At 37.3% G+C, this 27,835-nt stretch overlaps 1 protein-coding gene across 3 annotated transcripts in view; it reads left to right on the top strand.

Moving 5' to 3' along the window:
• Positions 1-27,835, top strand: part of MCUB (mitochondrial calcium uniporter dominant negative subunit beta) — a 74,935-nt gene that overhangs the window by 40,037 nt on the left and 7,063 nt on the right. For all 3 annotated transcript variants that reach the window (XM_019741892.3, XM_019741893.3, XM_074322535.2), the window contains exons 2-4: positions 19,900-19,975; positions 20,511-20,681; positions 24,196-24,300. In XM_019741892.3, the coding sequence (XP_019597451.3) occupies positions 19,900-19,975; positions 20,511-20,681; positions 24,196-24,300 (352 nt within the window). The remainder of the gene's footprint in view (positions 1-19,899; positions 19,976-20,510; positions 20,682-24,195; positions 24,301-27,835) is intronic.

A 27,835-nucleotide genomic window follows, 5' to 3' on the forward strand; every position in this document is an offset into this window, starting at 1 on the left:
ACCAAATTCCACTTAAACCTCTTCCTTCCATCTGTAAAACATACAAGCATACTAAATTATTGAGGCTGTTCCTGTCAGTCGAATTGTTGTCTTACCAAGATTCAACTGTTGGTTCCCAAGCATGTTTATATTAGTTGTATGTGTTACTGTAATTGTGTATTTTAAATAGTACATAAACCAAAGAAATGTTAATATAAGAGTTATCTCTGTGAATGTTAAGTGAAGTACTTTAGATAATTTGATAAATGAGCTACTCAAATTTGTTGAATTAGATGTGAGCAATCCAACAGTGCAAGTCCAGGACCAAAAACCATGAAAATCTAGAAAAATTCTGAACTCAGATTGCTTCTCAAGTGTTTTAAAGGTCTTTCTCTAAAGAAACAGAAACTGGAGATGCCAGGTGATCCCTTATGGATATGTTCTTTTTGCAGAATGCCAATCAGTGGATTTCCTCTCAAAAATAAGACTTTAACTTTAAAACAAAATATTGGCCAATGAATGAACATTCATTTGTTTTGGAGTAAAATTAAAATCTCTAAGGTATGTTTGTATTACTTAGCATGTTTCCTCTCATTACCAACTAACTACTCGTCATAATTGCATTTAATAAGAGAAACCTGTCCTTCTTAAACTTGGCAGGTCTTTGGAAATGTGTAGTACAAGGATTTGTAACTGGTGTTCTGGAAGGCTCTGGAGGTTTGGAAGCTGTTTCTGGAGTTACATATCACGGGGAGGGGAAGTGGTGATGGGTGAGGAGAGTGGTGGGGGGCCCCTGGGACAGTGGTCTTCCATAGCAGCTTCTCATGTACCTGTCTTATATATTACTCCTGTGGAGGAGTGCATTTGGGTATTCAGGGGTTTCACAGGGAAGAGAATATTTGAACCCACTTTTTAATTCAAATTCTCAATTATGCACTTGGACAGACACTGGAAACGCTGTGGGATTTGCCCAAGAGAATATAGCTGGAGTCAGTTATGAGAGAACCAACAGGGTGAAAGGCTCAGTGAACTAATGCCCCCACAATATTTTGTCGCTTCACTGTTTTCTCAATAGAATATTTTCTGAGAAAATTTTTTGTTTTTGCCATTCTTTCCTTTGCAAACCCTTTAATCTTATATTGCATTTTAATGACTTTAACTGAATCGTAGTGAATTCAAAATGAAAGAAATCTAATGAGCTTTTACTATACTGAAAGCAATAAGTTTCTGTTGTTTAAAACTGCTCTTTTGACCTATAATAGATGAAAATTAAACTACTTTATTTCATCTTTTCTTAACTACTTTATTTCATCTTTTCCTGCATCAGAACCTTGAGTTCGGTTCTATAGTCCCTCTTTGTGAAGGCTGGGATTCCCATCTTTTGGCTCTGCTGCCCTCCACCCACACACATCCCCCAGGCCTTTTTTTCCCTTTACACCTCTGCCTGTCTTCAAGGCCCAGCTCAATGGCCTCCAACACCGTCAATGACTTTTTTTCTCCTCCTAAGGACAGTTGGTATGTAATCTGCCCCATGCGCTTTGGCAACCAATGACACACTTTTTTTTTCTTCTGAGGTTGTGTCATCTTCACAGCCAGAGGGCTGACTTCTTGAGGGCACAGAGAGCAGTCTGTCCTGTTGTGGTTCCTCCTGAGGAGGCGGCAGAGCTTCTGCTCCTCAGGGAGCAGTCGCTTCCTCGTCTATAACAGGGTGTGTAAGAACATGCAGTTGTGTGCTTGCAAAAGAAAGCCAGATGTGCTCCCTTTACGTAGTGCCCATTGGTTTTCCAATCTGGAGATGTCACCTTTGTCATGCAAAGACCTTCAGGTACTTCTGCAATAGAGAAATGTTGTGACTATAGATATATGCACAGATTTAAATAAATGTGTGTGTATATATATTCTAATGCGTTTATATTTATGTACAATTTAGATCAGATGTATTTAAATAAATATTATCTTTAGTTTGGAAAAATAATGTATTGACTTTGCCAAATATTATGACTGTATTTTTAGAGTTGTTTTCGGACCTTGAGCCACATTATTTTGAATCTTTGATGGTGATAAAAATTCATCTTTTCAGGGGAATTTGATTGTTTTGAACAGCCAAACGTTCTTAGGAACCAAGACTGTTGCTTTTCCTTATCTGATTTCTAACTTGTGTCTTAAATCTTTGTAAGTTAAGTTATATGATCTAATGATATCTGTGGAATACAATTAAACGATAACGATCCCTGACGGGCAATAATGGAGTTCTCACTTGTGGGTGTGGAAAGGGCAAATCACAGCACCATTTTATTGTTAAAAGCCTCATGCTGAGGCAAGTGTCACATGGAGTGCTTTTGTAGCAGAGCAATTAAAGTTGTCCTAAAAAGGCTTATATTTAAAAGTACTCTGTTTTAATTTATTTTTCTGTATCAATGTGTCACTGTTGCCTTTCAACCAGGAGATTTAAATATAAACTACTATTCTCTGACTTATTCATTATGCAAATTATGCTAGTTCCCGCTGTTGTCCATTATACACCCTCCTTATCTCTTCTTCACCCGTGTCAAAAAATCCTGTTTCCTTTTTGCAGTAATGCTGCTGCTGCTTTTTCATTTTCAGCTGAGCTAGACTTCTTTTGAGGCCATACTTTCTACTTCTTGATACTTAACATTTTATTAATGCATCTAGAATGTTTAGTTGAATCCCAAAAGGCTGCTATTCCTATTTTAATGGGATGAAAACAGTGAATTTTTAAAAAATCAGTTTTTCTTTCAGTCACACTCCCTGATGTATTATTTTCAGTTAAATGGCATGTAGTGGGGGTTATTGATATACTCTCTACAGGACTTTAATACTGAAAGTAATTTATCATTTGCTAACATCCAATATATCCATATTTGGATAGAAGTTTATTTTACAAACAACTGATGCTGTTCTGGAAATGCAAATCCCCTAACTGGATTAGTAATTGACAGACTTCTCAAGATGGGGCATAGATGGGATGTAAATTGAAAGAAGGAGCTGCGTTTGCGTGAGTGAATCTCAGAATAGTTCAGTTGTGCATGTGTGGTGGGTTTGTGTAAGATTTTCAGAATGGTCTTTTAATAATATCGCTCTAAGAAAGGGTTGTTAAAGGGTAAGTATGATTGTTTTTCTTTTACTTTACTAACATGTCAGAACGCCAATATTCTAGGAGTTTGTAAACAAGAATTTGTGAAGGACACATGAGTTTCTGGTTTTTTCCCTTCTAATTTTTGATTTATTTTCAATTCCCTAAGTAACCATAGTTGACTACTGGCGTGCAAAAAAAGTTTTAATGTTTGACCCCCTTGTTAACAAGTCACTTCTCTATAAATGGTCATTTTAGTGTTTGTCTAAACCTGTTGTTTTAGCATTGTTTTATTTTGAAACAATCACAAACTTGCAGAAAGGTTGTAAATGCAGTAGGAACAATGTTTTGTTTCTGAACTATTTGAGAATAAGCGGTAGACATGATGCCACTCCCCAGTAAGCATAAGAACATTCTCCAACTTAACCACAAAACAACCATCAAAGTCAGAAAATTAACATTGATACATTACTACCATCTAATTCCTAGACCCCAAAAAGTTCTGAGTCACAACTGAATTTAATTGTCATGTCTCCTTCAATCTGGAACAGTCACATTCTTTCCTCAACTTTCAGTGATTTTCACTCTTTTGAGGATTACAGTTATTCTGTAGACTTTCTGTTTGGATGTGTCTGTGTTTTCTTATGGATTCAGATTATACATCGTTATCAGGAATATCACATAAGTGTTGCATATATTCTCTCTCACTGCGTAATGTAATTTATCTTTGCCCCATTACTGACAATGCTCGCCTTAATTACTTAATTAAGGTGGTGTCTGCCAGACTTCTCCTCTTTGAAGTTACTGTTTTTCCTTTGGTATTAATGCTTTTGTGTGGAGCTATATTAAAACTATGTAAATATCTTATTCCTTATCAAACTTTAAGTTCATTTACCTAATTATATCAGGACGAACCCATGGTTTCTTTTTTTTTTTTCTAGTGGATTAGTCTGTTACTATCGTTGATTTTAATGGTCAAGTTGTCCCAGCTTTGAGCATGGGGACTGCCTTCAGGCTTACGTCTGCGTCCTTTTGACATGTCTCCTGTCCTTCACCGAGCACTTCCTTGCTTTCTGGTACAGCAAAGTGTTCCAGCCTCATCTGTCCTTCCCATGCCCCAGTCCTGGAATTAGCCATTTCTCCAAGGAGCTCTGGTTCCTTTTGTATAAGAATGGTATTTAGAAGCAAAGATCTGGTGCTGGATATGCTCATTGTCAGAAGTGTTACTGCTCACCAGCCCCCTCAGAAAGAGGGTATACATATACGTGTACATGTACATATGTAAGTATAAAATGTGAAATTAAAAATGTACACATCTACGTTAAACATTTGCATTTCTGAAAAGTTTTATATTTATTTTTGTTTTATTTATTTATATTTGCTTATATTTTTACACATTAAAAGTCATGAATTCATACCTGTATTTCCATTACTACAGGGTTCATTCTTATTGTCTCTTGCCATATTGTGTAGCTCCTTCTGTAACAGGATAAATCTGGCTTCCATAATTGATATGTTTGCTCATTTGATCAGTTTTCCTGTGTGTGACAGTCTGTCATCTCTGCCACCACTACTTCCCCTGAGTAGATGTCTTCCGCACATGGTTTGGGCTCTAACACCTTGTTCTGAGCCTTCCTTCAGTGCAGAAGCCTCCTTCTCCCCGTTCAGGTTCTGCCACTCACACTAACCCCCTCCGCTCTGTACACACCCTCCCTGCCATGTGCAGGCTCTGAGACCCCATGCTGGCAGCCCCTCTGCATGGATGCCCTCCAGTCACACGAGGATTCAGACTCCCCACGTCAGGCCACTCCTTTCCCCCTCCAGTTGTGCCCTTCTCGGAATGAATTCTTAAAATGAAGAAGTTTTATGTGTTCTAAGCAAGAAAAATAAAATTAAACCTGTGCCTGACACACTGGTGAAACTGCAGAACCCCAGAAGCAGAAAGATGGCAGAAAAATCTTTAATTTTACAGAAAATCTTAAATTTATAGAATATGTGTTAATAAAGGATAGAAGGCAAAGGAATGTCTTCAAGATTCTGAGTGGAAATAACAATCAACCTGGAATTCTATATCCAGTAAACTATCATTTCAACAAAATAAAGTCTGAGACACTAAAAGTCTTATTGAAAGTTCTTCTCTGGAAAAATAAAATTGAATACATATAAAAACAAGATGTAAGAAGAAATGGAGAGCAAAGTAGTTAGAAAACTTACAGATGAGTCTAATAAACAATTACTATATAAAACAGTCATGATGACAATTTGGGGGTTCCAAAAATATAGTAGAAATAATTATTTATTAATTGTTATTGATACAGTCTATGATCCTTATCATTGTTCATCAGTAGAGAAATTTACTTTATATTCTAAGCAAGTAAGAATGTCTCAGAATGTACAAGGCAAACATTAAAAGGATAGAGAAACAAACAAACATCAAACCAATAGAGAGGGTAAAGGAGTATAAAAAAGCAATTAATTAAATTATCAGAAGACAAAAAAGAAAAAAGGAAGGAAGGAAAGAAGGAAGAAAAGGAAAATCAGGAAAAATAGAAAGCACAAAATAAGATGGCAGATATCCAAATTTATCTGAAATAACAAATGTAAGCAGATTAAGTTCAACAGTGAAACTTAAAGGACAGAAATTGTTGAATTTATTAACATAGACCAAGGGTTTACTACCCATAACAGGCTTTCACTGAAAGCACTATTCAAAGCTATAGTGAGCAAAATTTAACACGGAAGGAAGGAATGAGAATGCAGAAGAAATACTGAAAAACGAAATGGATAAAATATAAGCATTAAAAAATGAGTAAAAACTCAATCATTTTAAACTGTGTTTTATGTACCACCTAATGTGGAGTTCTTCTGTAGAATGTGTGAACCAAGCAAGTAAACTCCTGGGTTAGATAATTGCTTTTCTTTGAAGGTTATTCTTGGATTCATTAGTTTCCCCCCTGTGGTGTGTCATGATTTTTTGTAGAACCTCATACTGAGCTCCAAGCTTTCATGATTTCTTTTTGCTTCTCTGTTAAAGAATAATCAGAGTGCTAGATAGTAGCTCTCTTTTGATGAACACTTTTGACTTCCCATTCATTAATTATAAATAATGTATTTTTAAGCCAATATACTCTAATATTTCAATATATTTTATAACAGACTAGAGTCGGGCAAGCAAATTAGTCTAATATCTTCTCTCTGGATTGTGATCCTTCATAATTTGCTCTCAAAACCATTTCCTTGTTGAAATGAAGAAAGGAAAGTGGGAGGGAAGGAAGAAAGAATGAAAGAAATATATATTTACAAGAACATAATTTCAGGGGTCCTGCAGAGATCAGTGCTGAGAATGAGGGACTGACTGGCTTAAATGCTGAGTGTTTGGAAGGGATACAAATGTAACCTGGCTGAGACACTACACTTAGTATGTTGAAGGTATTGTTGGTTACTAGCCAGCTGCTGTACGCATTACTTCTGTTTCTCTTCTGTTTTAATCATGTCGTTGGATTGACTACTCTTCTTGGACTGTCTAGATCAAAAAGAGAAATTTATTTTAACAGTGACGATTCATGTACCTGAGAGAAACTAAAGTAGTAATTAAGATAACTGCCTACTGTGTGCTACAAAATGTAATTTTTGTTGGACAGATTTAAAATACAAATTTTCAAGTCAGAAGAATTTATCAAAAGAGAGCTGGTATATAGAATTCTATAGATTTTATGGTGGGAGATGAGAGAGAAGAGTAAGAGCTGGCCATGCAATGTACCGTGTTTCCCCGAAAATAAGACCTAGCCGGACAATCAGGTCTAATTCATCTTTTGGAGCAAAAATTAATATAAGACCCAGTCTTATTTTACTATAATATAAAACAGGGTCTTACAATATAATATAATATCACGTCTTATATTAAGTTTTGCTCCAAAAGACGCATGAGAGCTGATTGTTCCAGTAGGTCATATTTTCAGGGAAACATGGTAGGTACACTGGGCAGGGCTTTCCACGCAAGGGTAGGAATAAGTGCAAATGCATGGAAGCATACAGCAGTGTGCTATATTCAAGAAATTGCTATTTGTTACACATCTCTGGAGTACATGGTTGGCAGGTAGGTGGTGCTAGAGGTGATAAGGTGAGGCTGGAGAGGTAGACAGGAATCAACTCATGGAAAGTTTTATTTGGAATTGTACAGCAAACAGATCTTTCAATCTAGAAACAGTTTGACTTTATGTGATTTTAGAAGATTGAAATACATCTTAATCTGGAATAGATTGGTGGGAAAAGCCTGTTAGGGAGCTGGTACAGTGATTAGATGAGAGGGTGAGGATGAGCTAGGGCAGTGCAGGTGGAGCTGGAAAGTAGAGGTTGGATTTGCGAGCTCTGTGTGAAGTAGAATCACGCAGTGACAGTTCTGTTTTAATGATTGGTCTACCAGTTGATATTATGGTATACTATTTATTAATAGTTGTTTAAGATAACTCTCAGGCCTCTAGTTCTAGTCACTGGTAATAAGTGGTGTGAGTTCATCAAGATGAGGAATAAAGGAGAGGCTTGGGTCTATGGTGGAACAAGAAAGAGCTCAGTTCAAGAGGTGTTGAGCTGAGATACCTGTAGCCTCTCCTGGCGTGATCCTCCCCCAGGAAGCTTGTTGGTCCAGCGATACCCAAATGTGTCTTCTTGTTTGAATTCTGAACTTTATGAAGATTTGCTTGTTTGGATTCAGACTACTACCAAATCTGGAGTTGTATTGAGTAAAACAACAAGAAGCAAAGAAAATATTCCCCAAAGAAGTTTGAAAATACATTTTCAGGATTCTAAAGCAATTACTAGTTTATGATCCAGTCATTCTGCAGCCTACCCTAAAGAAAAAAACATAAAGATTTATGTGCAAAGATGTTTAGAATCAGTTTAGTTGTAATGATAAAAAATTGAATACACTTCATAGAAAGTAAACGAAGGTATACATCACTGTTAACTGTAATAATTTTAGTTGATGGCATTATTGATGACTTTCATGTTATTTTTTTGCAAGTCTGTGATTTACGAATTTTCTAAAATGATCATGCATTCCTTTCTGACAAGGAAAAAAATGTAGAAGTAGTACATAAAATGAAAATATCCAACAGTATGTAAGTGGTTACATCTGGTACACCCATAGGAGAAGTAGTTATAGAGCTATTTAAATTATTTTATGAGAAGTTTTTAATGAGGTAAGTAAATCTATAAAACATTAATGATTGGCTCCCAGTGGATTATACGATTATATGAACATACATATCTATAGAAAGGCTTGCATAAAAGAAGTTGGGTTGATGGAATTGTGGATGTTATTTTTCACTGTTCTCCAAGTTTCCACAATGATTTTTACTATGTTTCTTTTCCTCGTCTTTTTTTTCTTTTTAAGTTTTCTTGTTTCTGTAGGGCTTCTTCTTTTTTCTACTTTTCATGAACGTTTGTTCTAGTCTTCCTTTTTTTCTACCACTTTAAAAACTGTGATTGAGTGGTTGGTTTCCTTTAAGTGTTTAACACAGACATATTTAATTATAACTTTTCGAACAAAGTCTGAAGGTTTTCAGTATTTTTGCCCTCCTCCTGAACATGACAAGGATATTCACATATTCTAGAAATCCACTGAATGTAACATACCAAATATTGTGTAGCATTCTCCCACTCATTTTAACACACTGAAAAAGGTTTAAAATTTATTATAATAAGTAGTTTATTTACCAACATATTTTACACCTTTGGTGTTTGTATTAGTTTCCTAGGGCTTCCGTAAAAGTACCTCAGACTGGGGGGCTTGAACAGATTTATTTTCTCACAATTCTGGAAGCCAGAAGTCTGAGGAAAAGGTGTCCACAACGTCGGTTTCTCTCCTTGGCTTCCAGATTGTCATCTTCTCACTGTGTCCTCACATGGTCTTCCTCTGTGTGTGAACATGTCTGTGTCCAAATCTCTTATAAGACCACCAGCCATATTGGACTAGGGCCCACACTCTTTACCTAATTTTAGCTTAGTTTTCTCTTTAAAATACAGTCAAGTTCTGAGGTACTGGGAGTTAAGACTTCAACATATGAATTTGGGGGAGACACAATTCAGCCCATAACAGTGTTCTCTTGCTTCCATCTGGGCTTAGTTCCCTTCTTCCTGAAAAGTTCCTTAAGAAAGATCTGTGGGAAAGAATGATCTCTATCTGAAAATCTCTTCATTTCCTTCAGCCTAATTTTCCTGAGTATAGAGTTTTAGGTTGGTCGTCGTTTTCCCCTTGCACCTTGAAGATATTCATACATTCATTTAACTTATATTTTTTTGAGCCCCGTGTTATATGTCAGGTACTATTCCAAGGGCTGCAGACATAGCAGTGAACCAGACCGAACCCCCCTTCTTCCTGGGAGTATGACTGTAGTGAGAGAAAATGAAATAACATTTGTACAAGTTGTGTGAACATGTTTTCATTTCTCTAAGGCAAACAACCAGGAGGGGGATTGCTGGGTGACATGGAAGTGTATGTTTAACTCTATAAGAAACTGCTAGACTTTCAGGTGCTTATATCATTTTACATTCTCGCCAGCGTGTATGAGGGTTAATTGCTTTTTGTATTCTGAAAGTTTTGGTATCTTTCTGTACCTGGGTGAAATATTGTCTAATTAATTTTTTTTTCTATTGACTTTATTCAGTCTAGGATTTAGTCCATTAATCTGGGTGGTGTTTTTTTTAATGTGTATGTAGATTTTTTTTTTTTTTTCATTTCCAGGAATCCTAAATAGTTGATCATAATAACTAATTTTTGTTTCATTTCTATTAGGTTGGTGCAAAAGTAATTTCAGTTTTTGTAATTTTTAACCTTTTAAACCGCAGTTACTTTCGCACCAACCTAATAGCAGTTTTAGTATTAATTCCTTGTTCATTTCCTAGAAGCAGATTCTCCCTTTTATCTCTTTCAAGACCCTACATATAATTTATGTTAAATTCAGTTTTAGGTGACTCTTATTTTCATCTTCTCTAAATGGAATTAATCTTCAAAATACATTTGTTGGTTCCTACTTAGCATTTCACTTATATTAGAATTTTGGATTGCAGATTGTAAGTAGGAGTTTATCTTTCATTCTGTACTTACCCCTTTTAACTAATAGTAAAACTGGAGGGTAACTGAGTCCAGAGCTCACACTGCCTGTGCCGCTCAGCTAGTAGATTGACACAGGAGTTGTGCCAGAAGAAGCGTTTATTGTCAGAGCACTGGTGGTCAGAAGTTTTTTAACACCTTCAAAAACTGCCCTAATGTTCTCTTACCAGCTTGGGGTATTTCAAGGAAAATCTAGGCGGTCCTCTAAAGGCTACGTGAGGGTTCCGGGGGTCTGCATGGAGCCTTCCCTTTGGCAACGTACTTCCATACTTCCGCGCTGGTGTCAACAGCCCAGGAACAAGGATGGGAGAAGCCTGGAAAGGATGCTAGACCACAGAGATTGTGATCAATAAGCCTAAAAATATTAATCATAAGTTTCAGGGTAATTTTCTAAAACAGGGAATTGGGTGGGACAGGGGACATTCCGAGCTCAAGCTACAGGGGGATGATCTGTTGTTTACCTCTAGGGAGATCAAGGAAAGGTGAGGCCGGGGACGTGGCCAGGCCTCTACTGTGGGGGTCCCAACTGGGCCCTGCTTCAGTATGTTTTTATAGCCTCCAACTGAGTTCCTGTAGCCCAAGCCCAGAATCAGTTCTTAAATTGCCCAACATCAAGGGCCTTGTACTGGGAAGTTGCAGTGATATTGGAAATAGCACAGGGCAAGTCATCAAATCACTGGAAGGGTTGGCTTGGTCTTGCCCTGGGCTACTTTTAGTCTTTTCTACCTCAAAAGAGTCAAACTGTCAGTTACTTTTTCTGTTTTGGATTGTTGAAAGATAATTTTCAGGAACAGGTAAAATCATGGCTCTCATACTGTTCTAAGAATGAACACATGTTAAAGAATTTATTTTAGAATTTAGAATTTATTTAGTTTTGTCAACGTAAGGATGTCCAAACATGTAGAAAAATTTTATAAGAGTTTATTAGAGTTTATTTGAGCCAAATAGAGGACATGCCTGGAAGCAAGATTTCAATAGATTGAGAAAAACCGCTTCCCAGAATGACAGTTTACAGTTTCTTTTTATGCATGTGGAATAAGGAGGGAAAGTAAGGAAGATTACATGAGTGAGAGAAAGCAAGGCAGGGAAATCTCTATGAATGGATTACGGGATAGTTAACAAGCTGAGGTGCTCTCTTAAGGGTGGTCTGAAAAAGAGGCACTTCACAGGTGTGTTAAACTAGGTGCACAGAAACGATGGGCAGGGCTTGCTTAAGGCGAAGATAACCTTTTACTAGGGAAGTTACAGGCCCAAGGCATGACTACCCTCTGTGACCTGCCCAATGAGGAATTTATGATTGGCTTACCCTGTGAGGTTACTTTCCCTGTATTTCTTACAGAGCTCCTTTTCCACCCACAGTCTTGTTATATGAAGGAACCAAGCAGATGTTATAACCAGTTAAAAGGAAAAATCAAAACGGCACATATTTACAAAGGTGTGACAATTAAGTTCATGAACTCATCCTAAAAAAAGTGCTACACACCTCATTGCTGAATGTCACTACAGTCACCTTCAAAGTACTCCTGTTGGGAAGCTATGCACCAATGCCAGCACCTAATCCAACCTTCAATTTTGGAGCTCTTTTTCTGGAATGGCCATCAGAGCTGTCATCGCATTACCCTTGATGTCCTGAATGTCATCAAAATGTCTTCCTTTCAATATTTCCTTTATCTTCGGGTAAAGAAAAAAGTCATTGGGGGCCAGATCAGGTGAGTAGGGAGGGTGTTCCAATATAGTTATTTGTTTACTGGCTAAAAACTCCCTCACAGACAGTGCCATGTGAGCTGGTGCATTGTTGCGATGCAAGAGCCATGAATTGTTGGCGAAAAGTTCAGGTCATCTAACTTTTTCACGCAGCCTTTCCAGCACTTCCAAATAGTAAACTTGGTTAGCTGTTTGTCTAGTTGGTACAAATTCTTAATGAATAATCCCTGTGATATCAAAAAAGGTTAGCAACATTGTTGCAACAAGTTCGTGAACTTAATTGTCAGACCTTCATATATGGAGAAAGAAATATTGAATATTAAGATGAATTGCAAATAGAGTTAAAACTGGTGTTTCCACAGTGAGGGAAAGTCACTTATGTCACTACCAGATTGGACAGAATTTACATACCTATCAGTTCCCTGTAGTTTACAAATAGTCGCAAAATGCCTCCAAACCAATGAGGAGGGCTAAAATGTGACCTCTTGGAAAAGTGTGCTGTAGACAATGCATAGGGTTCCACTGAAATACTTTTTACTACAGGACTCAGAAGCCCATTGATTGTCCACTTGAGCTTTGCTTATCCCATTGTGTTTCTTTCTTTTTAAAAAAATTATTAAATTTATTGGGATGACATTGTTTAATAACATTGCATGAGTTTCACGTGTACAATTTTATAATATATCACCTGTATATTGCATTGTGTGCTCATCACCCAAAGTTTAGTCTCCTTCTATCACCATGTATTGGATTCCATTTACCCTCATCAACCTGCCCCCAAACTCCCCTTCCACTGTGGTAACCACCATACTGTTGTCTGTGTCAGTGAGTTTTTTGTTTGTTTGTTTGATCATTTGTTGCTTTCTGTTTTATGTCCCACATATGAGTGAAATCATATGGTTCTTGTCCTTTTCCTTCTGGTTTAATTCGCTCTCAAGATCCATCCATGTTGTCGCAAATAGCAGTATTTCATCTTTTCTTATGACTGAGTAATATACCATCGTATATATGTACCATATTTTCTTTGTCCGATTACCTATTGAAAGACATTTTGGTTTCCAAACAGCCATGTCTTGGCCACTGTGAATAATGCTGCAGTGAACATAGGGGTACATATATCTTTATGAATAAGTGTTTTCAAATTTTGGGGGTAGATGCCCAGAAGAGGGATTGCTGGGTCATATGGTAATTTTATTCTTAATTTTTTTGAGGAGACTCCATACTGTTTTCCATAGTGGCTGTACCAATTTAAATCCCATCAGCAGGGTATGAGTGTTCCTTTTTCTTCACATCCTCTCCAACACTGGTTATTTGTTGTCATGTTGATAATAGCCATTCTAGCAGGTACAAGATGGTAACTCATTGTGGTTTTGATTTGCATTTCCCTTACAGCTAATGAAATTGAGCATCTTTTCATATACCTGTTGGCCATTTTTATGTCTTCTTGGGGAAAGTGTTCAGGTCCTTTGCCAATTTTTGAATTGTTTGTTTTTTGTTGTTTAGTTGTATAAGTTCTTTATATATTTTGGATATTAGCCCCTTATCAGAGGTATGATTTGCAAATATCTTCTATTCTGTTGGTTGCCTTTTTGTTTTGTTGGTGGTTTCTTTTGCTGTTCAGAAGTTTTTAGTTTGATATAGTCCCTTTCATTTATTTTTTATTCTACTTCCCTTGCCTTTGGAATCAAATTCATAAAATCCTCTCTAAGACCAAGGTTCGTAAGTTTAGTATCTATGTTTTTTTTTCTATGTATTTAATTGTTTCAGGTCTTATATTTAGGTCTTTGATCCATTTTGAGTTAATATTTGTGTATGTTTTCAAATGGCAGCCCAGTTTCATTCTTTTTCATGTGGCTTTCATTTTCCCAGCACCATTTATTGAATAGACTTTCTTTTCTCCATTGTTTTTTTTTTTTTTTTTTTGGCTCTTTTGTTTGTTGAAATTTATTTGCCCGTTTACATGTGGGTTTATTTCTGCGTTCTCAATTCTGTTTCATTGGTCTGTGTATCTGTTTTTCTGCCAATACCATGCTGTTTTGATTATTGTAGCTTTGTAGTATAATTTGAAGTCAGGGAGTGTGATACCTCCAGCTTTGCTCCTTTTTCTCAGGATTGCTTTGGCTATTCAGGGGTCTTGTGGGTTGTAATGACGAGCTGGGAAAAGGAGGAGGAGAGACACATGCTAGAATGGGGCCAATTTATTTATTTAATATCTAATCTATTTATTTAGCAATATGCAATAGCAAAAGACAAAGGCAATTAATAGAATGTGCTAATGACAGAAAGTAAAGGTGGTTAAGACTAAATTTATGCATTGATAATAAAGTCATGTCAAAGGCATACACATACATATAAGTTTAAGAGATCCCAACACATGTTTACTATTGATCAAAAATCACTTGGCTAGATACATAAATAACATCAGTAAGGAGTATCCAAAAGCAGTAGTAAGCTCTATAGGATAGTAACTATTATAGTAGATGTCAAAAGCCCTCCAAATGGGGTGGGGGGGGAACAGCACTGGAAAAGTCATAAATCAAAACCTTGCCAGGTCTGTAGCTGAGAGAAACTCAGGTATTGCTTACAAGTTGCCAAGAATGTTGCTGCTGTTGGCGTTGTTGTTGTTGTTAGAAGTCAAGGCGTCTTCTGATGTTGTAAGCTACAAGCTGCATGCAACTTTTCTAGATGCTGACAAGTTCTCAAGAAGGCTAACTGTGGGGAACGACACTGGAGAGGCCGGGAACCAGCCAGACCTCAGCAGGTTTGTGGCTGAAAGTCAGGACTTCCCCTGGTGTCAGCTGCATGTTGCTGGAAGTCTTCAAAATGTTATAATGATGAGAAATCACCAATGATGAATGACCAAATGATAAAATAATAATTAATAACACTGCCAACTGAGGTCTGTCTTATATTTTTTCTCAGATGTACCTTAGAGCCAAGTTTCTTGTTCCTGCCTCCCCCTCTGGAAATGGCCAGTTCGGGGAGGGTCTGGCAGTTACTGATATGAATGCTGCCCATCTGGCCGAAGGGCCAATTCATCCGGATAAGCAATATCTACTGTTCTTGCTTAGGACCATCAGCCCAAGGTCTTCCAAAGCCTGGCAACGTGCCTGTCACATCGTCCTGATATAACTTAGCTACTTCTTCACTTTGTCTGCTGATGTGGGCGAAAAAGACAGAACAAAGAGGGAATTCTCTCAACCCCTGATCAAGAATTTCTTTAACCCTAAGCTCACCCTAAACATCATCTCATGTCTCCCCTGCTCGGGAGAATGAGACCAAAGGGGGAATTTACTCAACCCCTGATTACAGCACAGAAATTGCCTCACATACAGGAACAGATAAAAGCTAATAGACAAAAGCTCACATCAAACAATGAAGACAAATTTTCTTCAATATCTTCCCTACATGGGTCCATACAAATTTGACAATATTTTTGGTTCTATTTGAGAAATGCCGCTGGGATTTTTGATGGGGATTGCCTTAAATCTATATGTCGCTTTGGGTAATATGGCCATTCTAACTATGTTGATCCTTCCAGTCCTGAAAACAGAATATCATTCCATTTCTTCGTGTCTTATTCAGTTTTTTTTCAGTTAATGTCTTCTAGTTTTGTATAAGTCCTTCATGTCCTTTGTTAAGTTTATTCCAAGGTATTTTATTCTTTTTGTTGCAATTGCAAATGGTATTGTTTTGTCATTTCTTTTTCTGAAATTTCATTTTTAGTGTATAGGAACACAGTGGATTTTTGTACATTGATTTTGTATCCTGCAACTTTAATGTTTAATGTTTCCAATAGTTTTTTGGTGGCATCTTCAGGGTTTTCTATATAAAGAATCATGTCATCTGCAAAATACGGCAGTTTGATTTCTTCATTCCCAATTTGGATGCCTTTTGTTTTTTTCCCTTGTCTGATTGCTCTGGTTAGGACTACCAGTACTATATTAAATAAATGGTGAGAGTGGGCATTGTTGTCTGGTTCCTAATCGTATAGGGAAAGCTTTTGGTTTCTCACCATTGAGTATGATATTAGCTGAAGGTTTGTCACATGTGGCTTTATACTATGTTGAGGTCCTTTCCTTCTTTAGCCATTATATTGGATGTTTTAATCATAAATAGATGTTGTATGTTGTCAAATGCTTTTTCTGCACCTATTGATATGATCATAGATTTTTATCTTTTATTTTGTTAATGTGATGTATCACGTTGATCGATTTTATGTTGAGACATCCTTATGCCTCTGGAATGAACCCTACTTGATCGTGATGTATTATCTGTTTAATGTATTGTTGTACTTAATTTGCTAGTATTTTGTTTAGAATGTTTGCATCTATCTCATCATACATAGAGGTCTGTAATTTTCTTTTTTTGTGTTATCCTTGCTAGGTTTTGGTACCAGGGTAATGTTGGCCTCATAAAACAAATTAGGAAGTATTGCCTCTTGTTCAAGTTTTTCAGAATGGTTTGAGAAGAATAGGTATTAAATCTTTGAATCTTTTGTAGAAATCACTAGTGAAGCCATCTTGTCCCGGACTTGTACTTTTTTGGAGGTTTTTTATTGCTTTTTCAATTTCCTTACTGTTGATTGGTCTATTTAGATTTTCCAGTCCTTCATGATTTAGTTTAGGAAGGTTATATATTTCTAGGAATTTTTCCATTTCTTCTAAGTTATCGAATTTGGTGGCATATAGCTTTCCTTGGAATCTTGAATAGTCCTTTATATTTCTGTGGTGTGCTTTGTAACTTCTTTCATTTTTTCTTTTGTTTACTTGAGTCTTTTCTCTTTTTTCCTTAGCGAGTCTAACCAGATGTTTGCTAACTTTATTAATCTTCTCAAAGAACGAACTTTTTGCTGCATTAATTTTTTCAATTGTTTTTTTGTTCTCTATTTCATTTAATTCTACTTTAATTTTTAATATTTCCTTCCTTCTACTGACTTTGGACTTTCTTCTTTTTCTAGTTCTTTACGGTGAAATGTTAAGTTATTTATTTGACATTTTTCTTATTTCTTAAGGTAGGCCTGTAATGAGAGCAACTTCTCTCTTATTACCACTTTTGCTGTATCCCCAAAATTTTGTTATGTTGTATTATTATTCTCATTTGTCTCTATGTATGTTTTGATCTCTTATTTCTTCATTGATCTAGTCATTGTTTAGTAGCATGTTGTTTAACCTCCACATGTTTGTGGTTTTTCCTGCTTCCTTTTTGCAGTTGATTTCCAATTTCAAATCATTGTGGTCAGAGAATATGCTTGGTATAATTTTAGTCTTCTTAAACTTGTTGAGGCTAGTTTTGTTTCCCAACATATGATCTATTCTTGAGAAGGTTCCATGTGTAGTAGTGTATGTTTTGGTTTTCTGGGATGAAAAGCTCTGTAAACATTGATTGTCTATTTCATCTAGTGTGTCGTTTAAAGGCGATTATTTCCTTATTGATTTTCTGTTTGGATGATCTATCCATAACGGTCAGTGAAGTTTTTATGTCCCCTACTATAATTGTGTTTTTGTCAGTTTCTCCCTTTAGTTCTGTTAGTAGTTGCTTTATATATTAAATGATAAGTACTTTAAATCATGAGTCCTTTATGATGAGGAATTATCATTATTAGTATCGAGGAACCTGACTCATAAACTGTCTTTAGCATTATACACAGACTCTAGCATAGAATTTAATTCATATATAAAGGTGGTAATATATAGAAAAAATGGGAAGGATACACACCAAACTACTGTTAAAGAAAAAATTCTTCCTGACACTTGTTGAAGATGGGAGAGTAGACTTTATTCAATGGGACCACAACAGTGGGGTTTTGCAGTGGGGAAGAGAGATTAGGCTCAACTCCAAATACATTAAGGAAAAGTGGGGATTTATATATGAGAAACAGAGTGGGGGTGTTTAATGGATGGCAAATGACTAAGCAGGTAGGGTAATTCTGGGCTAAACTGACCTGACAGGATTCCTGCTGAAGCAGACTAGGGTGATCAGAGAATACCTGTGGGATGAGAGAGGAGGAAGAATTTGATCAAGTATTGAGGGTGGGAGATTCTGGCTCAACCAACTTGACAAGATTCTTGTTGAAAGTGGGCTCTTGGAGGACATGCCCAGGGTGGGACTTAGTGAGGTTCACAGGAGCCTGACTACAGTTTGGTCACGGAGAAAGTGTCTGTCATCACTAACGGCGATGACCTCTGGGGACTGTCGTGGGTTGTGCAGAAGTAAAAAGGCGGGGCTTTAACTTTTACGCCCTACTTTGTTACATTTGGCCTTTACACGTGGAGAATCATTTGTAGTAAAGATTTTTAAAGATGTATTTTGGTAGAGAATTCTGACCTGTTTTCAAATGGTTACATTTTTCTCAGTTTCATGTAGTTTTACAAAAAGTAATAGTATTGTAATAACCGTTATCAAATTTGGAAAACTTATACTACATATGTTCATTTATTGAGAGTTACATCTATTTTAAGAAATAAACAGCTTTTCCATCTTAATTGTGGCTTATATTTTTAGAAATAAAATTCAAATGAACAGCCTTAATGTGACAGATGATGTTTTGTTGAAACTAATTGCCCAGGTTACATTTAACATTAGAAATACGTATTTGGGTGTTTTGTTTTACTTATTGATCAGATTGTTTTGATTTTGAGTGTAATGGACCTTTATTTGAGTCAGTGTCATTCTTTCTTTATAGCAGTAAACACATTTTTAACTATTTATTTAATTAAATAGTGTACCCTCACATGAATGAAAACTTTAAAAATATGATTTATAAAAGAATTCTTCATTGTATAATTACTGGCAAAGTTATTGTTAGCAAACTACTGCAAGGTGATGCTTTTAAAAAAAACTGGATCAATATGAAACAGCTACCATGTTGTGACTATGGTACTAGTTCTTCTGGCACGAATTCATTTGAGTTCCAAATGCCTATGAAGCAGCTCTTCAGCGCCCTTTCTTTCTATCACCACCGTACTATGTTTGTTCACACACTGCAGCACGCTGTCATTTGGCCTTTGTTACTAAGCACCAATACACCTGTAGACACAAACACCAGTGCAAGTTCTAAACACTCTTCCATAGTAAGGTAGCCATGCAGATGTTCTGGACCCAGCAGTGGATTCCTAGAACAGGTAAAGATCCTTGTCATGTTCAGGAGGAGGGCAAAAATAATGAAAATTTGAGACTTCGTTAGAAAAGTTATAAATATAATAAATATGTATCAATGTTAAACACTTAAAGGAAACCACTCAATCTGCGGTTTCTAAAGTGGTAGAAAAAAAGAAAGACTTGAACAAACTTTTTCATGGAAAGTAGAAAAAAGATACAAAATGCCCTATAGGAACCAAAAAACTGGCTGACTTTCTGTGACGAGGGAAGTGGTCTCTTCCTGCGCTGTCTAATACAGCGGCCACTCAGCATGGGGAGCTATGGAGCACTTGAAAGGGGCCACAGGTGACTATGAGCATCTAAATTTTTAGTGTTATTTAATTTTAAGTAATTTAAATTTAAATGGATAACAGAGACCTACCTAGAACACTGTTAATCAAAGTCAAATATGCCTGAGAATCATCTGGGGATCTTGATAAAATGCAAATTCTAATTCAATCAGGCTGGGCTAGGTCTGCGATTCTACATTTCTAATCAGCTCCAGGGGCATGCTGATGCCTCTGGCCCCGGGAACATACTTTGAGAAGCAAATATCTAGAATATGCTGTATCCATTTATTTTAGATGATCACCTAAAAAGAAGAACCACATTTTAAAATTCTCACAACTCCAGGATTTTCACTTGTCACACCAGAACTTGAGAGCCCTGTCCTGGTGTCACTGCCGCAGCATACTACGTGCAGTAGCCGGCAGTCGTGCAGCCAGAAAGGTTTAGGGAGCCCCGGGGGGTACCCATGGGAAGCTGAAGTTTTCATTTTGCTTACCATATACGGGTAAAAGGAATCTTCTGGTACAGACACTTATTTCAACTTTCCCACTTTTTCTAAAAGAAAAAATAATCTTTCTTACAGGTTTTGTATATGAAGCTGTGTGAAAATCTGAAATACTATCAATCACATCTTTATAGTACAGTGGTGCCACCTGATGGTAAGCTTTCTTAGCACTTCTTTGATTCCTATGCTAATTTATTTCCAGTGTTCCAAATAGTGACAAGTGTGACTTTTGAGCAAAACAGATGTTTTTTAGCATCCTCCCACCCCATACCACCCTACACCTGACTCTGTTCAGTTCCTCCCTTTTCTGTTCCCATTATATCTCTGATGGCTTTTGGCAAACTCCCACCGCAGCAATCAGAGCAGTTAAAGATGAATAGAAGCAGTTTCTGCCCTCAAGAACTTAACTCTTTACTTAGAAAGACTCTAAGACATTATAGTAAAGTATCATACAAAGTATCATACGTGCGCTAGTAAAATGCCGTAGAATCGTAGGGAAGTATGTCAATTGTAGTCTGGTAAAGGCACTGTCGGAGCCAGGCAAAGGATCACAGGAATTCAGAGGCTTTGAATTCCATGTGTACACATTCCTTTTAGAACTTTCGTTTTTTAAAGTTATTTTGATAAAACAGTAAATTTTATCTATTTCTATATTATCTCTTATCTATGTCTATCTTTTTTCTTAACAGAAATAACAGTTAATTATAGACACGGCCTTCCCTTGATAACACTTACTTTGCCATCCAGAAAAGAGCGCTGTCAATTTGTAGTCAAACCAATGTTGTCAACAGTTGGTTCATTTCTTCAGGACCTACAAAATGAAGACAAAGGTATCAAAACTGCAGCTGTCTTCACAGCAGGTATAGATACATATTTTTTCAACTTCGTCTTTTTCTGAACCTTTGTTTTGCTTCTTTACTGTTTTAGAAAGAACTTGATTCTTTAATTATTTATATAATAAATGGTTGGCCTTTACTGAGCAATTCATTTTTATAATCAGTAATATAAAAAACAACTACTGAATAAAATTAATGGAACAAATTTAATGCAAGTTTCAGTTTTATTTCATAAACTTAAACCAAATATTTTTTCTCTGAGAAAAAACATGTTAATGATGTAGTCATTAGCTACATGCAAAATTTTAAGCAAAATTTGAATAATTAAAAAATGAAATACAATTTCAGTGATTAAAATAGCCAGTGAATAATTAAAGTACACGAACAGTGCATTTATCTTTGTTATAAAGCACTTACAGCCTAGTATGCTTTTTGACAGAATTGGTTCTCAGGAAGCATATATATGTTTTTGATACCAGCAGCGGTAGTTAATCATTTAGACATTTTAAATTTACAGTATAGCTTTTATGTCCTTGTTGTCTGAAATGGTCTTAGATGGACTGTTCCTAAAAGAGAATAAAGAATTGTTTACTCCAGCCCAACATACAGGGGCGACAACTATAGATAAATGAATAAATTTGCATTGTTATTTTATGGTAGTATTACATGATTAGAATACTTATTTAAAAGTTGAGTAGTGTTGCAGTTTTGAAAAGGAAATAAACATTCTTCTTTCCTACCTAAGCTCAGAACTAATAAAGGATAGATAAAGATGTTGGAAAATGGAGATTAAAGAATTAATTTACTTAACAAATATTTATTGAGCACCTAACATATGTTAGGCACTGTTTTCAGTGCTAGAGTTGGGCAAAGAACAATAGAGATAAGAACTCCTGCTCTTATAGAGATTATATTTTAAAAGGAGAAACAAGGTAATGAAATAAAATATATAAAATGTTAGATAGCAAGTGTCATGGAGAAAAATGAAGCCAAGTGGGGTGCAGGGAGTGTATGTATTGCCGGGGGAGATGCCCACTAAGGTCACTTTTGAGTGAGGACCTGGAAGAGATGAGAGAGCGGTGTGGGTGGGAGAAGGGTGCTCCAGGCTCAGGCCCTGAGGTGGGAGCCAACTCCTCTGTGGCTGCACAGTTGTTGCGTGGAGGTAGGAGGCGAGAGGCAGAGTGGGAAAAGCCTTGTTTTAGGTTATTGTAAGGACTTTGGATTTAACTGGAAGGGGAGCTTTCTTCCTGGTAAAACCAAAATCAGAATAGGGTTTTAGTCCTATGGCCGCAGTGGCCTAATACTCCATCCCTGAACTTGACAGACACTCCTGCCTACTCACAGGAGCACTGAACACAGATGGGCCGTCCCTGCAGGCCAGGACCTGCCTTCCTAAATTTCTAAGAGCAGGCAGATGCAAAGAGAGCACCGTGCTTGCCTGGTAGGTAGTAAGTGCTTGTTAAGTGAATGAAATAAGAGAGGTTAAAGCACTGATGAGTGTGTACCCTGTTTACTTCTAAAAATAATTTGAGTAGCTTTGAAACATAAACCACAAAGAAAAACACTTGAAATGTTACTAGAACTCTTAGAGAAAGGGGGCTTTTAGACTGAGTGAAAACTCTTTATTGGGGTTTAAATCAATACTTGCCCAAGAAGAGGTGAAAAATTCAACACTCTGTCATTAGCTCCTTCAAAGTGTGCCACGTGGATCTTTTGCTGTTCCTACATTAGTATAAAGAGTAACGTACCATGTTTCCCTGAAAATAAGACCTAGCCAGACCATCAGCTCTAATGCGTCTTTTGGAGCAAAAATTAGTATAAGACCTAGTCTTATATAATGTAAGACGGGGTTAACATATAATATAATATAATATAATATAATATAATATAATATAATATAATATAATATAATATAATATAATTAATATAATATAATATACCGGGTCATATTAATTTTTGCTCTAAAAGATGCATTAGAGCTGATGGTCTGACTAGGTCTTATTTTTGGGAAAACACGGTAGTACTTCAACTGAGTCATCATATGCAGTTGATTTTTTTTTATAGTAATATTTTAAGGACCTGGTTTTAAGTCATTTGAATGTAAATTTTAGATGACACTTGTAAAGACAGATAAAACTATTGGTGTGTTGCTAATCTTTTTAAAATGAGGCTCTGTAGGTGGCATTTGCCTGCGTTTAATTTGGGCATGAAGAATGTTTTGCCCATAGTGTGGGTTGAATTATTTGGCAGTTCCTGGGAAAATGATCTCACCCCAACTGATGAACAGGAACCCAAACAGCCAAATTCTAGGAACAGACCCAGGTGCAGACTTGACTTGCTGCCTCTGGAACAAAAGAACTACAGAGAGCCAGACAGGAGGCAGGCAGCCAGGGTCCTCCTGATTTTACTAGCAGTATTCCTCCCGTCACACTTAATATAGCTCCGGTGACTGTAGCCAAGCAATACCTGGTCTTTATATCACGTAATTATAAGTACACTGTTCGAAAGAAGCAATGAGAGAAACTCCTACCCTGCACCAGTTTTTTGCTTATCATTCGATGAGTTTGCTTTCTTAACAGCTGGGTTGCATTAAAGTTTAGTTCAAAAGTGTAATAACACAAACTAGGCTATATGAGAAACTGCAAAACAGACTGAGGTTAAACTTTTCCAAGAGATTTTTTTTTTCTGAAATGTTCCTATAATATTTGTAATTACTGTTAGAATCTCTCCTGCCTCTCTCCCCCTCCATAAAATAAACCACAGAAATGCAGATATACTCCTTAGGTCTAATTATGTTCATTACTATCCCTGCCACCCCCACCTTTTCACAGTTTTGCCTCTTTTCATCTTTCCCAAGGAAGAAAGGGAGGGTGCCCTGTGTGTGTGGTGGTTTGTGGTGCTGTTTAACCACCAAGTTTTAACTAACACAAACCTATCACCTCTAGTAATTAAAGCTAAGAGAAAGACAGGCTTTTAAAAATGTTACTACCTGTGTGCCTGCACATACAGTCAGGCTTGGCTGTAAGCCGCCCAAAATGGACTTGGTGAGGACTACATCAGCAGACTCTGAGATTGCAGTTGACAGAGAGCCAGGCTCAGAAGAGGGCAGGAACCGGGGTAGGACACAGCGGAGACCAGGTTAGCCCCGAACAACCTGGTGAGCCCGCTGTGACACCCTCCACCCCACAACTGCACCCTCAGCTGCTCTGGCCTTGCTGTGAAGAGTTCCCACTTCTGCTGAATCTTTGCCTGACTGCAAATACAGTCTCACCAGAGACATGAACCTGGATCCCAGCCCCGCTGACAGGGCGGGAGTAGAAGCACCTGTCTGTTTTGCTTGGTCCAGTGGAATGGACACTAACACAACAAGGGAAGATTCCTCCCAATGGGAACAGTATTGGGTATGGGGAGCCCCCACAAGGCAGATGCCCACGTACTGTGTTATAAATACCTAGGTTAGTATTTCTTTATATTTTGGAAAATGGTTCTTACTGTTCTAAAACAAGGACATATTTTTGCATTATGTTTTCTCTTTCAGATGGCAGTGAGATTGCAGGTTCAACCTTGATGGAAATTTTGCTCATGAATGATTTTAAACTTGTCATTAATAAAATAACGTATGATGTACAGTGCCCCAAGCAAGGTAAGAAACTCAGCTATGCAACTACCTTAACATTTCCCTTTAGCCATGGTACTTTTACAGGGAGCAAACTTATCTTAATCTTTTTAAATAATAAAATGACCATGAAGACTTTGGAGAACCATATGTAAGCTTTTCTATCAGTAGAAGTTGCCTAACAGGGCTTTCAGTGCCATGTACTTTTTTTAGACTTTTAAGACTTCACTTTAATTACTTGAATGCTTAATCTGACATTATTCGGTTAAGAAGTGGGCCTGCAAATCATAAACTCAAGTGTGTATTGTACAGCTCTTAACTCTTTTTTTAAAACTAGACTTTATTTTTTAGAGTAGTTTTAGGTTCACAGAGAGATTGGGCAGATAGTACAGAGTTCCCGTATATTCTTTTCCCACCTCCCCACAGACTCCCCCACTATCAAGCACTAGAGGGTACATTTGTTACAATCCATGAACCTACACTGACACATCATCACTCAAAGTCCATGGTTGACATTAGGGCTCACTCTTGACGTTGCACATTTGATGGATTTTAACAAGTGTCTAGTGACATATATCCATCACCGTAGTATCATACAGAATAGTTTCACTGCCCAAAAGAATCTTCAGGGCTCTGCCTTTCCTCCTTCTCCCCACCCCCAACCCCTGGCAACCACTAGTCCTTTTACTGTCTCCATAGTTTTGTCTTTTCCAGAATGCTATGCGCTTGGAACCATACAATATGTAGCCTTTTCAGATTGGTCTCCCTAACTTAGTAGTATGCATTTAAGTCTTCTCCCTGTCTTTTCATGGCTTGGTAGAACATTTCTTTTTAGCACTGAATAATATTCCATTGTCTGGATGTATTACAGTTTATTTATCCATACAGCTACTGAAGGACTTCTTAGATGTTTCCAAATTTTGACAATTATGAATAAAGTGGCTATAAACATCTGTGTGTAGGTTTCTGTGTAGACATAAGTTTTCAGCTCATTTGGGTAAGTAGCGTAATAGCTGGATTGTATGGTATGAGTATGTTTAGTTTTTTACAAAACTGACAAACTCTCTTCCAAAGTGGCTGTACCATTTTGCGTTCCCATCAGCAGTGCATGAGAGAGAGGTCCTGTTGCTCCACAGTCTCATCAGCATTTAGTGTTGTCAGCTGGATATGATGTATAATAGAAACGGAAGCAGGTAGGTCTTTATTGTGAGGTTTTATGTATATTTGGATAGCAGTTAAGCCTACCCTGAAGACGTGAGGACCAGTGAGCCCAGGTCTCACTGTTCTCAGGGTTGTAAAGTGCTTCACTGAACACTGACTCAGACTTTTCCAGCCTCACAATGTAAATTAAATTAGCAGGGGCTCAGTACGCATGGTTGGAAGGAAAATAACAGAGGAATTTTGTATTAAGTTAATGGAAAATGAAATTTATAAAATTATAAATTCAGAGTTTTAACAAAATATATTTAAACTCCATTTTTCTCCTAAAGCATTATCAAATTTGGATTTCAAAATTCAGGACATAAAAATGAAATCCACATGGAAGACACATATAAAAAGAATAAACAGCTGCTGAAGAAAAAGAAAAGAATAATTCTCATTTTTGGTCTTTGTTAGGAAATACCACAGACAAATGCTGAAATTGGTAATATAACATATGAATTCTGTGGTGCCCACATTTCTGAAAGAGTATAGCCAAGGTGCTTGTCATTGAACTCAAATAAATATTTTGTGTCACTTGTCAAAGATTCTCTTTGACCAAACTTTCATCAGGTTCCTCTGAGCCCTCTTCTCAAGTTGGCCTCACCGTGGCTTATAAAAACTGTAGACACTTAGCACAGTTGATTTTGCTCAACTCCCTACCCACTACCACACACACTAAGAGACTTGAACAAACACCAGCATAGTTTCTAACTGCTCAAGCCCATATCCTTAGCATGACAACTCCAACCACTCTTAAAATGCTTGTCTGAGAAAGCTCAACACTGCCAGGAGATTGACTGTTCCAGTGCAACCTGGTGATAGGCAGATGGTCTCTGAACGCCCTCTCAGAGCAGTTACTTTAGAAAGCTCGCAGTTGTAAAACCTTTCTGTACTCATTTGAAGTATAACTCTCCTACTACCCATAAGTGTCTTCTCAGGGACCTGAGAGGCTACCCTATGAAATGCAAACATTTAAGAGGTAACTCTTGCTCACTCCCAGCCTAGTGGGCCCCGTCCTCTGACTTGAACCACTGGTTCTGTTTGTTTCTCTTCTGGATAAGCACCAGTTAACAAACCCAAATGGCCTAGTCACATCAACCAACCCCTATTCTTACTTTTTGTTAATTTCCACTTCCCTGATTCTGCTTGAGCCCCTGATGTTCCCCCTCCTTCCCTCAAAATGCCCAGCCACCGCTGCACAAATAGAAGTTGAGTTCAGTTTGCTCTAACCCTCTTCCCAGTTGGTTGCAATCATTAGAGTAAAATCTGTCTTTACCACTGTAACTAGTGTCTGGCTTTGTGTGTGTGTGTGTGTGTGTGTGTGTGTTTGATACACTCCACTGCTTTGGACAAAATTGTGCGCCATCTATACCTTTCTCTTGTATGTAGACCTTTTAAATATCAATGTATAATTTTATCAAAACAAAGGGGCTCAGACTGTTTTACAGATCTCAGAAGCCTAGAAGGGAACTTCTGGTTTTCACCTCTTTGTGGCAGTTTTAACCTAGAATATGGAAGGGATTAAAGCCCACCATAAAGTCTTGGAGAAGTAGGTGGACTGCCGGCAAAACCTGGAAGATCACTGGGCTAATACTGACGCCAGGAACATAAATCTCCCTACAGTTGTTTGCTGCTGCTTGGTGGGAGGGTCCATCTCCCCTTCTTCTCACCTTGTCCGCTTCCCTGAAGCTCCCTCACAGGGGTGGGGAACAGTTATAACCCTCAGGAAAGTATGACGGCCCAATTTTATGTGAGTTCATAGATCCACAGAGGCAAAAGGATGAGAGAAATTTATAATCAATACAAGTCTATGTGAAAGACTCAGAAACGGTGACTCCCTTTCTTGTCAGTATGAACCACGTTTCAGGTCTGTACCTTATTGTGAAGAACTTACACTTGAATTGCTTTTCAAATGTATATTATACTTTAGTTTGCATGTTTGTACACCAGCTTCCCTCCCCTGTGGATCCTAAAATAATTTTTGGATAATTGTTTGGAGGGGGATGGGGAGGTATTTTAGGTTGCACTCAAGTATAAAAGTGAGCCCATAAATTAAAGTGTTGTGTGTTGGCATCTTTTCTGATTCTCTGTAGAGATCCAATTCATGCTATGTTCAGTTCAAGCTCGCGACCAGTTTGTATGGTATCTTAGTGACCTAGCTAATTCCTCTCTTTAGCTTTGTGTTCCCAACTTATTGAGTAAACCTTTTTTTTAAATAAACTTTTCTGTTCTTGCCAACTGCCTATTTAATAAAATGGCCCATTTGTGCGCGCACACACACACACACACACACACACATATAAATAAAGTGTTATAAACTAAGGTGAGGTATTCACCTGGATTCTGATAGATGGATATT

This window comes from Rhinolophus sinicus, chromosome 1, assembly GCF_057876585.1.
Source record: "Rhinolophus sinicus isolate RSI-liver-muscle chromosome 1, RSI-T2T, whole genome shotgun sequence".
NCBI lineage: Eukaryota > Metazoa > Chordata > Mammalia > Chiroptera > Rhinolophidae > Rhinolophus > Rhinolophus sinicus.